At 36.6% G+C, this 15,097-nt stretch overlaps 1 protein-coding gene across 1 annotated transcript in view; it reads right to left on the bottom strand.

The window, feature by feature from the left end:
- Positions 1-15,097, bottom strand: part of LOC150088044 (gamma-aminobutyric acid receptor subunit beta-like) — a 239,974-nt gene that overhangs the window by 34,159 nt on the left and 190,718 nt on the right. Inside the window, exons 7-8 of the mRNA XM_090369302.1 lie at positions 13,747-13,899; positions 9,918-10,144 (exon numbers count right to left, since the gene is read on the bottom strand). Of these exons, the coding sequence (XP_090225428.1) occupies positions 9,918-10,144; positions 13,747-13,899 (380 nt within the window). The remainder of the gene's footprint in view (positions 1-9,917; positions 10,145-13,746; positions 13,900-15,097) is intronic.

Genomic DNA, 15,097 nt, shown 5'->3' with positions numbered 1-15,097 from the left:
CATGTCAGCATACTACGAAATAACGAAGCTGGAAACAGACATGGCAATGTACAGGACGAAACTAGACAGGTCAGGTTCAGGTCACCGAACAGTGAGTAGCAGGCCAGAGACGGACCATCGTCAAGGAGAACCTCATAGTGCCATGGGAAACATCAAGCGGTGAGACCCATTTACAAACAACGAAAATGGACTCAAAGGAACCGGAACTGGAGGAGGAACAGCAAGCACAAGAAAATGTGCGGTTACTTTATAAGCTGGAACAGGTTGGAAACATAGCGAGAATCCTTTGATGGATATCAGGATGGCCTAAGGGCAGGAGGTTGTGATAGATCGTTATTCCTCAGATTGGGGTTAATATAAGAAGTTAGGTTCCCTAAGGATCAATAATGGGACCACTGTTGATTTTGATTTTCTTAAATGACATCGATGAGGGGACAGTGGGCGTTATGTCTAAATTTGCAGATGATGTAAAGATTTGTAGAGTAGTTAATGATCACCGTCAAGCAGAGCTTCTTCATAGTGAGCTAGAAAGACTTCAGGGATGGTCCTGAAATTCTGATTTCTAGGCAAGATCATGATATTTCTATTGGTGATTACCTTGACTTCTAATCCCTCTTGACATAAGCACATAACAAATATTACTTCCTCTGAATCTAAAACTTGGGGTTTCCCTTTCCCCCTCGGCGTTACTTGTACAAATCGCAAATCTGCACTACCATGGAACACTGATTCCACACCTGGGGTGGTGCTCCCAAAACCTCTCTCAGGCTTCTAGATTCCATTCGAAAGGGGGCGGTTAGGGTAATTAATGGCTCATCTCTAACAAAGTCTCTTCACTCGTGTCTCATATACGTTTTGTTTCTGCTGCATGTCTTTTCTACAAATACTTCCATGGACACAAGCATCTTCTTTGATCTTCTGAACCTCGAACCCATACACGGTACAAAGTACTAATACCTCTAATTCCACTCGCCCTTGGGGTTCTCATAAAAAAAGAACAGAATTGGTCTAACTTGGAAGCACACGTCATGAACACCATATTATCTCTGCAATACGGTTAACATGCCTATTATTCAGTAAACGTCTTAAAATCGCGCATCACCCTGAACGACATATTTTCTCTACCACTGCTCAATAATCCCCGCACATCCAACACAGTCAACATGCCTCTTCTTCAGTAAACGTATTTAAATTTACACTCGTGGACAATAGACATCTTGTTTCACTTGTCCTCATATTTCCTTTAGATGGTATCAACGTGCCGTAGTGTATGGTGCAGTGGTTGTAATCACGTAATTCCACACCGTGTGGCAATGGGTTTAAATTCGATTTCCGGAAGAATCTTTTTCACACCGTAGCAGAGCTAATCAGGCGAGGGTTGAGCGTCTTCCAAACCGAACATTCAGCTCTTCCTCCAGTAAAATTGTCAAACCAGTCATATAACAACAAGAACAAAAAACCCTCTTAATTTAAACTTCTAATTCTGGTATTTGGATGGGTCTATCTTTTTCGGAAATACAGATGTTTAAAACCCTTTAACCCCCAACGATTGTAAGTTCTATGGTTTCAACATTATTTCCTCTTTTGAATTACCATAAAATATTTACTGACTTCCCAAAATATTAGAAATTGTAGTTAATGGTATCATGATCCTTCTCTAGCGGCGATGAGAGGAGAAATTCTTGTCATGGCGTCTATACACAACTGTGAAAGGACATACAGAAACCATTCATGAAAAGGCATGTCTTCAAATAGCCCATATTAGTTGCAGCTGCTGCTGCTGCTCTGTAATGTGTCCAAATGACCCCGCAGGTTCTCATTTGGATTCAAATCCAGAAATTATGAGTGATTTGAAGTCCAATACTGTACCATAAAAACGAGAAACCGAAATCGTCGAACCATATTACACATTTCCATTGATTCAACTACCACTGTCGTCGTTCACCACACCAATACAAATGGGTATGTCTATTTCAAGTTGCGCTAGTTTACGCTGTGGAGGGATCGTTGATATGGCTACCTTCCATCGAATATCGAAGATCGCTTCATATTTTATATAGTGTTCCGTTTCGATGTTTTTCTTATATCACGAGAAGAAGGTCGTAGTCTCGATCGTGGCATATCTTCCTCCGCGCTACCTTGTCCTTCTTCTGCGTATTTCTCCAGTCGACAGCTACTGATTACAGATCTTAACACAGTCTGCACCGATACATCACTGTTATTCTAAGGGATGCGCTCATGTCACGGGCAATGACAGTCATGCGTTCTTGACTACGCTTCAACTCGCTGCTTTTTTCTGAGCAAGGCATTAATAACAACACCAAGGCTATGCATCTCTACTTACAGCTAAGCTGTTAAGCGATGCGCTACCATCGAGGCTTTAGATTCGTCAGTAAACTTTCATATATCCAAATATATGATTCTCTTCCATGTTGGTAAGGCAGTTTCATCATACGTTTTTTAAGGAGTAATGCTGGCAGAAATCTTTATTCCCGTTTCTTCTTGAAATCCATATTCCTATTCCTTTTGATGAAAAGAGGGAGCAAATTAAGAAATATTTTCTTATATAAAGACAAAATTGCAACGTTATAAACCTAACACCCGTTTATTTATGTACAACAGGTGACGTCTGGGGAAGTGGACAGATTCGTTGAAAGTATAACTTTCAAGGCTTCGCTGATATTTTAGTGTACAAAGCAAATAAAACTGAAAATATCGGAGGAATAAATCACGCGCGCCTTCGCTTTACAAGACATGAATTACAAAAGTGTTGCATCAAACATAAATAGTATTTCTTTATTGTTATCATTGGTATCTGATATTTACCAAAAGCTGAATGGGAGAAGGTTTATAGAAAAACATTTTTCGATGCAACAAATCGAAAGAAAGGAAACAGCCAGCGAAGCTTAAAGAAAAACTTTCTCTTAGCTCAACTATATGCATAATTGCTACCCTAAAGGAAGAAATCAACTCATTAGCATACTGAAATTGAAATGTTCGTTTATAACACTCATGCAATAAATGCTGGAGGCATATATGAAGCAAAAACTCAGACAGTTAAGAACATAATGATTAAGAAAACCTTGATTCGTACAAAGCACGTTAGTTGTGTCGTATAAAGGTAGATGATAAATGATAATACAGTGCAATTACTGTGGGTTATTTATCCAGACAGAGACTCTTCTTCAACAACAACAAAAACACTATATAGCTTCCAGCCCCCTTCTAAAGATCTTGCTCTTTTATTAAAATTGCTGTTACATATTTTGAATGTAAGAAAGAGAGAATCACCACCAAATGGTGTTGTTATCTTTCCAGTATCAAAGAAACTAAAAATCCTAAAAGAAATCTTCAACGATTTATAGAAAGGAGTATACAGTTGGTACCAGAAATAAAAAAAGCATGGGCTGCCTAGCTATTCAGCGCAATCGGCCACATTTCTTTTGAATCTTTTCGTTGTGGGTAAAATGTCAGCTGTGGGTCGAGCCGACTACCTGCTCAACGTGCATTTCGTCCTTTGGAATATTTGACCCTCCACCGATGTGTGAGGAGGTCCTGTGGAAGATAAATGTCAAAGAGAAAATAATTGGAGCCGATTTAGCTGAATTTATTTCTGGCTGGAGCACCAGAAGTGCGCCTTCTGGTTTATTATCTTTAGGTTGACGGAATTGGAAATTTGAGATGGACAGTCGCCTGGGTGAATTTTGGTTGTCAGCTTTGAATTATCTGCATAATATAGCATGTCACTTCGGTTAGTAAACGAGGTATTGGTAATAAAAATCATAAAAGGACACCCTCATAGTGGGACACTAGCTGTAATTTTCACTGAGTAAAATCGAGAGGAACCAAAGAAGGTCAGCTTAGGCAATACCAACATTTTATGAAGATTTATATTTGCATAATAATGTGGTAATAAGATAATTACTGGTTTTAATACCTGCGAAATTTTAAATACGTGTAATAGTAGGGTGACCAGATGCTGACTCCCAAAACCGGGACTAAATCAATTTTAAAGAATACAATGCAGGGCAATTATAAAAACGGGACAATATAAACAAAGAACGGGACAAAAACGAGAAATACTCCATATTTAGATAATACATGCAATAAAATTTTTAAAAAAATGAATATAAAAGAGAATGCATAGTTTAATACATCTTAAATAACTACATTATTATATATACAAATCAGGAGACAATGCTTGAACTTCTTTCTGCCTAAATCATAATAATTATCATTTTGATAATAAAAATCCTTACAAATATACCATCTACAATGGCATTAACAATTCTTCAGTCCAGACGATTTTATCCAGCTGACCAATGAATATTGACAGGACAACGTAGAATTCTAAACACATGCTCTTTAAGTAATGTGGCATGTTAAAACTATATTTCAGAAAAATACAAAAAACAAAGAAAAAGTATATGGTTTCAGTGCAATTAATAATTACAATAGATTATAAATTACAGTATCTTTTAGATGATTTAGTGATTTTTTTTAAAAATAAGATTTGAGAACCCCATACCTGTTTGGCAGAGCTGATGTTTAGCCAATTGAAATTATTTTAAATTTCCGATAGAACAAACTTGCCGTTGTAACGATTTGCATTGATATTGCACTACTTTCAGTAGACAGCTTTAACTTTATTACAACTTTGATTTGGTATACCGAATGAAAAGTCGCATAGAACAACTACTTTACAGTTATTTTCTGCATGTTGTCACTAGAGTTCACCTACTGTCTGTGACACCAGACAATCCTGGGGCTATCATAACTGTCTCATCTTTTAAACGCATGGTCGATTAACCTTTTTGCGAAATCATCTGTTTGTAGGTAGTCCAATACCAGGGCAACTCGTTATAAAAGGCAAGTTTTTCTGCCTGAGAATTTAAAACCATTGCATTGTCTATGCGGTTTAATCCTACCGACCGCTAAAACATATTACTAGAGGATAAGATAGTCCTAGAAGCATCTTATAAAGAAAGAAATGTCAGTCCTTTTTTTGCAAGGATTCTTAAAGACAAATTGTTGATACTAGTGCCGGATTTATTTCTTAATATTTCTAAATTGCAAAATGTGAGTCTCTTAACAAAACGTGCGGATTTTACAGCGTTTATTGTACAATATGCTTGGCACCATAAAAATCACACGAATTACCACAAGAATAGTGAGTGCATGAGATGGAGTTTGCAAAATTATTTAGATTAATCACGCTTATTTGCTTCTTGGGTATGTTGCATCGTCATCTGCTTCAAAACAGAGCATCAAGTCCAAACAAAAAGGTCTTTTCCACTCGAGATGGTTTCAAAGATTATGAGCTAAATTATGACGCAGCTTTAATCTGTATGCTTTTAAAAACTCTAATATGCAGATAAGTGAGACGTACCAGCAAACAGAGCGAATTCCTGCGAGGGAACAAAATTTCATTAGAGTGGTTGGAAATATAATAGATGTTAGCAGGTTTCGTTCAATGTAATGAGAGTGCATTCTCTGCTCTTGATATTGGAGTAAATGAATGTCACGTATAACCCCTTTCATACATATTAATATAGCTCTAAAAATTACCTTCATTTGGTTTTCAATTTAGAAGCCAATGTTTGACTTCACTAAAATCCGTAGTCCCTGTTTAATAAGTATTGTAGTAAGTATACTAGATTAACATAATTAACATATTTTTTCTAAATATTATTATCTTATCCTTTAAGCCAAAACTCACTGCAGAAAGGCCCTTGCAACTTTCATTATAGAAAAATAGGTGATTTTATGAGCGCGCTCCATTAATTTACAATAACCAGGAAGGAGATATAATTTGCATTAAATTCATTAAAGGCACAATAGAAACAATGATCAGAATCATTAGAGAGTAGTAGCAAAGATTTCTAAAAACAAATTTCTGGACCTGTTGCTTGAAAATTAATCCAAATAAAATGTTCTGGTTTTCCTTATGTTCACATAGGACATTTGTATCGTACTGCGGATAATAAAACGTTTATTGCAGATTACAATATGTCAAAATGGCATTTTTTTTTGTCCGAAGAGTATTATTACCTTCGATTAACAGAAGAGATTTTTTAATATTATGATTATTTCAACTGCAGGCAAATTTATTAAAATCACTCATTGACAAAATATATATGACAAAAATTTCTTTCTCTCTCTCTCTCTCTCTCTAAAACAGGCGTGTTGTCCAACTCGCGGGCATCGGCTGTGTAGGCGTCTCGAAATATTGTTCCTTCTCAAACCAAGATTAAAACCAGTGCGTCACGAAATATACACTGCTGGACAAAATTAAGAGAATAAAATGTTTTTCATGGATATTTTATAGCGAGCAGTGTTTTTGAAGGCGCATATTTGATATAATAGGCATCCTGGCATTCAAATTCCGAATATCCAATAGAAATCGATCCAAACACCTTACAGAGCTGCACATTATGAAAATTATTCATGCCTATAAAGCCATGGGTTGCCACCATATCACTTCATTCCGTTTTTTGGCTTGCTCAGTGGGATAGTCACATCTCCAATACTCAGGATATAAGAAGAGTTGTCCAAGGTCGCACGAGGGCTACGTCAACCAGAACAGACCGCTATCTGGCTCTAACAGCAAGACAGAATCTTACGATGTTATGTCATCAACTGTCTCTTGAGGTTGCTGAGGCCACAGGGGAAAACATTTCCAACCGGACTGTGTTAAGAAGGCTCAACTCTAGTGGAGACTCTACGCAAGGAAGCCAGTAGTTTGTATCCCATTAACCGCAAACCTCTGCAGAGATCGTCGAAGTTAGTGCGGTGAACATGTGACTTGGAGCCCCAACAAATGGGGTAGAGCTCTGTTCTCTGATGAGTCCCGTTTTAGACTACAAACAGATTCTAGACGTTATTTCATCTAGAAACCATACCTCCAACATCAGAGAAAGGGACACTTACGGTGGAGGCAGTGTTATCATGTAGGGCTGAATAATGATCAACTGCCGCACCCCTCTTCACGTTTTTTATAGGGATATCGTAACTGCACAGAGGTACCAAGAACAGATCACCGAACCCTATGTGCGACTTTTTAGGGGTGTGGATTGGCCGAGATTATCTTTTCATGCACGAAAATGCCGCTGCACATAGAGCTCAAATAGTGGAGGATTAGTTCGAAACTGAAGATATCCAACGATTTCAGAGGCCAGCACTGCCACCAGACTTAAATCCGATCGAAAATGTGTGAGACGCCCTTGGGCGAAGCATTGCACGTCGATAGCCAACTCCTCGATCAATTGGTGAACTAAGGTCTACGCTGGTGGTAGAATGGAATTTGTTGCCACAGAATCTTATAGACACCCTTACATTCAGCATGAATCCCCGCTGTCAGGACTGTTTAGCAGTTGGAGGGGATCGTATGCTGTACTAATATCATGACACCATGTTTTCGACCATCTTGTATCGACTTCTGTAATGTGCCTTTTTTGGTAATTCTTATACAACCCCTATAAATGTCCCTTATACCTGTCCGAAGTGTTTCGCTGTCTCCTCATTTCATCGTTATTCTATGGTATACCACCATACCAAATTTTTGACTGCACGAGTTACACCACGTTTTCTATATGTTCTGTTAATTTTGTCGAGACGTGTAGTTTCACATTAATTTAAAAATGTTCAGTAACTGATTTTTTCTGTTGGTTTTTATGGTATTTTTGTAACTTCCTTGGTGTTATTACCACATGTTATTATGATGTGTAATAACATTATTATTACCGCATAAAAGTACGATGTATTATTAATGTCATGTAAATAATAATGTTGATTTTTGAATTTAATTGCATATTTGATAGTGGTTTTCATCCAGCCAACAGTTTATCCACCACTGACACGCTAGTGGAAAATTAAGGATGATTAATGATTAGTGGTGTGTATTCCACTCGTTCTACTGGTGACGTATAGGGCCAATCCATCAGAAAGGGCCCTCGTCGGTAGCACAATTGATATAATCACCGTCCTCCCCACATAGGGTGAAAAAGACCGGAGTTCGAATCCCGTCATTGACGCGAAGAAAATTTATAAGTCATTTTCACAATGTGGCTGGGTTAGGCGGTCTCAGGCTAAGACAGCATGGCTTTGGTTCCGGAAACTCGAGTTTTTCGTCCAGCAAATAGCAAACCGACTACAGAACACAAGCAATTTGCAGACATTATATATGGCCAATATGGCCTAAGTTGCTAATGGGCCTAAAGCCTTACAACCAACCAACTCATCAGAATGACTTGTGAAGCTGAATAACTGCTATCTTACCATTCTTTTTTTATAGTTTAAATTTTGCCTTACTGTATGCCATAAAAATCATGCAAAGAGAGAAATTTAGAAATTTTTTCATTAATACAGGTTTCTAAAATTTTTTACTGCCCACCCCATTACAATTTTATACTTTTTAAATTAGATTATTCTATATTTGAATGGGAATGCTCATAAGCTTGTGATATCGATTGTGGTATATGATAAAATAATGAAATATTTATACAAAAAATGATTAGCTGAATAAATAAATTCACATTTCAAAAAATTAAAAGGTTAAGAGAATACCAATTATACCATATTATTTTTTGTATTTATCATGATTTCTATTTATAACAACCAATGTTATAAATTATTAATGTTACATAACGTAGTAATATTTCTTGTCAACAGCCAAAAGCGACATTCCACTCTAAAACTAGCTCTCATGGCGTAGGCAAATAATCCACTCAAGCACTTAGCAACACCGAGTTCTCTACATTCCTTAGAAAGATGAATGAATGCACCAGAGCAAAAATTTCACCAGTTTCTACTTTCGTGTGCTTTTGTTATTATTATTATTAATAGTCATATCATGCAAGGAAGCCTGAGGCTTATGCTGCACCAGCCAAAAAAAATCCCAAGTTACCCTGCGAGAGAGAGAAATCACCAAGAAAGAAAAGGATGGTGATATCCAGCTCAGGACCCTGGGTTTGCCAAGCCCATACTCATTATTTATTCGCAATGAAGAGATAATTTATTAAAATGCATAAAAAATGTCTGAAGAAGATAAATTGTCTCTAAAAGAAACTATTTTAAGCATACATTAAATTCAATATTCAAAAACTGAATATTAATATTTTTTATGACTTATACAAATACAAGCGATAAAACAACCACAAATAGCCTGTTCTTTTGTTTCGATCTCAGACCATAGCGATAGTGAAATATCATATAGAAAGACCACAATAGAATAAATAAAGGAGAAGAAATGATCCTCGGAATTTTGACAAGATAACGATTTCTATTTTCTTGCTCCAAATCAGATAAAATGAGAAATCGAGAACCAATAGTCGATAGCGGCTTTAAAGGCTCGCTTCGTATCTTCTTTATTGGTTAGCCAATACCCTACAGTTCCCTAACATCAAATATCTGAAAGCGAGAAAAGTTCACTCACACACACACACACACACAACAAAGTTTGATGCGACAGTAAAGAACAATAAAATGGAACATTATCATTAGAAACAATATTTTTTTTATTCTCTGTATAAGTTAAAAGCTAACTACCAACAATAACAAATAAAAGTAGCCATCCGAATGTTTAATGATCTAACTTTAAATGATATGCGTGGAATAAAAAAACACACACTAAAGAAATAAAAGAAAACGAAATGAAGTATTTAAACTTAATAAAAGAACTGTAAAAAATGTATTTAACCAAAAATATGTTACTTATAAATTAACCTGTTAAAATTAAAACAAAAATATATTTTGCAAACCTAAGTTTGTACATAAGTTGTATTTATATAATTTTAAATATTACGTTGTTATAAAAGGCATAATTGTACACCAAAGCAACGTTTAGAGAAGCAGGTAAGACTTCCTTTAATAAAACAGTTTACAGCAGTAAAGATAAATTGTGCAAAAATGAAACTTACAGCATACGTCCCACCCTGATTTTCAGCTTCCTTAATCTTCTTGGCTTTCTTTTTCGCTCTTGCCCCCCAATAAGTATAATTCACAGCGGCATATTCCAGCAGTGCAGCGAATACGAAGACGAAGCACATCACAAGGTAAATGTCGATAGCCTTCACGTAGGAGATACGGGGTAGTGATGACCGGACTCCAGTACTGATAGTCGTCATCGTCAGGACAGTCGTGATACCTACGGACAATTTATAGCCGAGTTAATGAAACTTCCTCGTCCCTTCACCCCTAAAAGTTCCATTTAGCTAGTGATATTGCTGCCATTGATAGAAATATGAGATGCTGACGCATTTGACGTTTCTCATTTGCTGCATCCGTTTGCAGAGATTTAAGATAATAGCTCGAATTTTATGATGGAGGGAACTCCGGCTAGAAAATATTTCAAAGAAGAAGAGAACTTTATTTAAAACCAGGTACTTAAATGCTGCTCCGAGAGGGTGAAGTAGGCAGCTTAGAAACAGAATTCGGGTTTACAAGTGAAAAACTCTTGTAGTTTTTTTTTTTTTTTTACAATGTATGCAAAGCGACAGATGAGCAAAAAAAGATGAAAATATATTGTACTGACTTGCCACAAGCTAAAGCATGCATTTACTCGCACAACCCCAAAGTCGTATTTCTTTCTTTCTTCTTTAAAGTATATACGATAAAGATTATTTTTAAATCCGTCTTTTTAAATCGAAAAAACAGTGTTCGATATTCATTCTAATGATGAAAATCAATGAAATAAAAGATTTACCCAGTCTTAGCTAATGTTCAAAACCTCAGAGGCAAAAAGAGTTTGAAAGAATTTACAGGTCTTTTAATTCTTCGACTGTGATAATCATATTATAGTGATATGCACAATGTAACCAGTAATTACTGAGGCGCATGCATTCACAGTCTACCTCTGTACCAGAATTCTTGCTAATATATCACGGTGTTTCGAGTTTATGTTAGCCATTTTGTTAATTAAGAAAGGCACAGCGTTGAACCCAGGGAGAGAGTCAGTCTTCCCCCACCTCCCCGAGTAAATACTTTTCTCGGCAAGAAGAAGGGGTTCCCATAAAAGTTAAGTCTTTTAGAAGAAACCCCACTTGATCTTCATGAACACTTAAGAGATGCTCAGGCATGCAATTTTAATATTTTCCCTTAAAATCTCACAACCAGAGTGATTTTTTCACTTATCACAATTTCTCAAAAGGGCCCACGCTTTTCTTAATAAAAACAGCAGTGTTTGGACAGTCAGCCGTTTTGATGTACCTCATTTCATATTTCTTTCATTTCACCATATTTTTAAGGACAGCAATAGATTTTTCAAAGATTCCTGATGATATCAGTTTCATGGTTACTCTCATGATAAAGAACTGTTGTCATGTGAGATAGCACTTTTTATAGGACCTTATGGTGAATACCCCTTACCGATTTTATTTCCTTCTTCAAGTACGATTCACAGTAAAGATTCATATATAAAATTAAGGCAATGGTATGGAGGGTGTTATGCACCAAAGCAACTAAGGCGTTATTATATTGTATCTGTAATTTCGTGATCCTTAAGTCGGCTTGCTGTTTTCTAGACGAAAAAGTTCTTCCGGGAGAAGAACCATGCAACCTTCATGCAAAACCGACTAACTCAGCGTTGTGAAAAAAAGCCTCTTCAGATTTTCTCGCATCATTGACGGGATTCAAATTCAGGCCTTTCCCACCTGGTGTAAGAGACCAGTGATCATGAATACTGTGCTATCTGAGAGGATATTAAGAGAATCTTTAGTAGAAGAGGACAGATGCCGATGATAAGTTTTCCGTTCTCCAGGCGAGATACTGAATAATTGAACTGGAAGCCTAGCAATATAAAAATAATAATACTAATAGTAAATAACAGTTCACATTAAAAGTATGAACAGAAGATAAACCCTAACAAATTTCCATACCACCTAGATAAGCTGCTACTGATTCTAAAAAATATAGTTGTACCACTTGAAGGAAAACTACCATCTGAAACTGCGATCTAGGTGGATTATAGATTGGGCCAACATAATTATAACAGTATACTTAGTTTTGGAGAAACATTTCCCTATATTTTCACGAATAATAATCATGAAACAGATAACCAAAGCTGCATTACCCGTGCACAATTTTAGTATTTAACAGAGGGTATATTCGTTCCATGGCAGTCAAACACCTCTCACGATAACTGTTTATAAGACCGATAGGAAGGTCTTGTAATAAAATCTACTCCTCAAAATTAGCAAATCTTAGCGCAAGGAGGGTTGTGATGCGATCGAAGTGTACATAGTCTTCAAAAACTTATATCATGTACAGTATGCTCAATCGGATTCAGCTCTGCAGAACTGGCAGGCTAACAGAAACGAAGAATATTCTCATTTTGGGACCCGTGGACTAGCTGAACTCTATGTAGAAGATCATTATCATCCGTGTAAGTGAATTCGTGGACTATGAAAACTCAGAAAAATCTCTCACATTTCTGGAAATATCTTCCCTATATATTTCAGCAGTCAAGATAGCTATCTGAAATGTGTAGATATTGCGCCTATTCCACATAATGCGTAGAAAGAGAGAGAGAGAGAGAGAGAGAGAGAGAGAGAGAGAGAGAGAGAGAGAGAGAGAGAGAGAGAGAGAGAGAGATGAGAACGTGTTCCAAACTCTCTCCATATGAATACATAGAAAATCTGTTTTATGACTGGCCCTCGATTCATCTGCATGAAAAGAAAAGTACCCTACTCAACTTCCCTACCAGCTAGAGTAAAAACCAGAATTTACGGGTCCATTCACTTCTTTCCATAGATGGTGATGCTCTACACTATGACCTCGCGGGTAGGACGTTGGCTATGTCTCCTCTCGCCATGGGGAAAAGCCTAGGTTCGAATCTCGCCAATGATACGAGGAACTTTTATCGGATTTTTAAAAGAATATCGCCAAGTTCGGACTCGTACGAAAGCAGTCTGGTTTTATTTTATTTTTCGGAAACCGATTTTGTAATTTGTGTCTATAAAACACAATGCAAGTTAAAGCCATAATATACTGATGCCTCAAAGTTTTGGTTGTTTTATGGCATAACACACGCGTCAGTAACTTAAAAGTGCACCAAGTCAGACGCGCTCTGCTATGTGAAGAGACTGACGAGCTATTCTGAAACCTTTCTTATACAGTTTGCCTTGGAACTGCCACTACTGTGGCTGCTGTGAACTCATGAAAGAACTGTCTGACTGTCATTTCCCCATGGTATCTATCGATCATTCTCTGATGTTGTAACTTGTGACCGACCTTGAACTTGCCTTCTAGACACTACTCGTCTCTCTCTTGATATGTTATAATACCCTTGAAATCATTATGGAGGCGTTTTAAGACCTGATTTCTCTTCATGCAACTGTCTTATCATTGTCCAGTCAATAGCTATCGGCCTCTCTGAATTTACCGGTTGTTTTCTCCTGAAACGGTTTACATTAGAACTATAAAAAATTGTGATGTATTGTGAGCTTCTAGAGACAGTTGTCAAAATTTGTGTAAAAATTAAGCAATTACATTTACAAAATTTAAAAGACAAAAACGCCGCATTTGCAACTAACTTCTGGGCACTTTTGTAATCAGAATATCTAATACTCTGGTATTTAAAGCGTCAATTTTTCTTAGGCATGTTACTCTACACTTCTTCATTTACTGAAAATAATACAATACATTGGAAAATGTATATAGAATGTAAAATTTAGCTAAAGTTTCCTATTGACCATTGTCAAGGTCATATTTATATAGTAATTGCCACTGTTTCAGTCAAAAGAAACTTACCTAAGGCAACTCTCGCTGAAGTGGCCTCATGATTTATCCAGAAAGACACCCAAGATAACATCACTATAAGAATAGATGGCAGATAGGTTTGGAATATAAAATACCCAATATTCCTTTTAAGTTCAAAACTCAGAGATAATCGCTGATACGTTCCTAAAAGAAAGTAAAAATAAAATCTTGAATCAAAAAACTACATATAAAATTGAGAAGATAAAAACTATGAACAGAAAATTCCACCGGTAGATTGTTATCAACTAAAATTCTTTACACCTGATTGAGTAAATTGCACATCCAACACACAGAACTGATATATACTTTTATCGACGTCTGGTGATCGAAGTAGCCCTGTTTTGTGGTATAATAACCTATCTAGTTAGCATTTAGATACGTACGTTACATGGTCTTTATGAGGAACAGCATTCAAAGATATTTCCAGTGATCGAGAAGGTGTGGCTGTTGTTCTCTATGAGGCCGAGGTAATAAGCTTGAAATCTTCCAGTGGACACATTACGCAAATGGCTGCTTTGGCATTGTGAATAATTCAGACTTTAATTCCAGTTTATAAGCTATGATCCACGCTAATTTATATACTGTCATTTTGTGAGCACAAACCGTATAGGATCCCAGGAAAATGTGTATTTATATGTAAATTGGTTCCACAATCTCAACTTCATGTCATAAATGATATAAAACTAGCGATGGAGGCAGGCATTCGTGAGACATGATAGATAGATAGGTTTACGAAAGTGCATTACGTATGTGTGTGTGTGCATACAGACGGAAAATAGCGGTGGAGGAGAACGGATTATTTTGAAATTTTGCGTGAATAGAAACTCACATTAGCGGTCCCCACGTTCATCCAAACAAAAAAATTACAATAAATGGAGCTTTAAATAGTTTTCATATGTGATAATAAGAAATATTTCGGAAATACAGTTTATAAATAGGGTATTAATGCCCAATCAACGCCATTTTGAAAAATACCAATGGAGCCGATTATTAATTATTTAATTTTTATATTTACTTTGTGTTCATTATTTTCCTGCCGATTGTTGGATTTCCCTAATGTACCTTGGTTAATCCAGTTAAATGTTGATCTTTTGCGGATACGCCAGCAATGTCAAGTGCATTGGGATTTAGGTGAAATTGGATTTTCTATGAAAATTGAAACAACTTTTTTTTCTAGTTTATCACCTGGACCTTAATTAGTCAGTTCTGGAGGGAAGATAATAGCAAGTGTCCCAAGAAGCAGAAAGCCAACCTTCGGAAATGGTCGATATAGTACACAATAGCAGCCATTTTCATATAAAAATTGAGGTGGTGAGCAACCAAGTTGATTTACCACTCTTGC

This window comes from Mastigoproctus giganteus, chromosome 3 (genome assembly GCF_048544385.1).
Source record: "Mastigoproctus giganteus isolate SK-2022 chromosome 3, ASM4854438v1, whole genome shotgun sequence".
In the NCBI taxonomy this organism is placed as follows: domain Eukaryota; kingdom Metazoa; phylum Arthropoda; class Arachnida; order Uropygi; family Thelyphonidae; genus Mastigoproctus; species Mastigoproctus giganteus.
The sequence above is the reverse complement of the archived record's forward strand: the minus strand, read 5'-3'. Positions and strand labels throughout refer to the sequence as shown.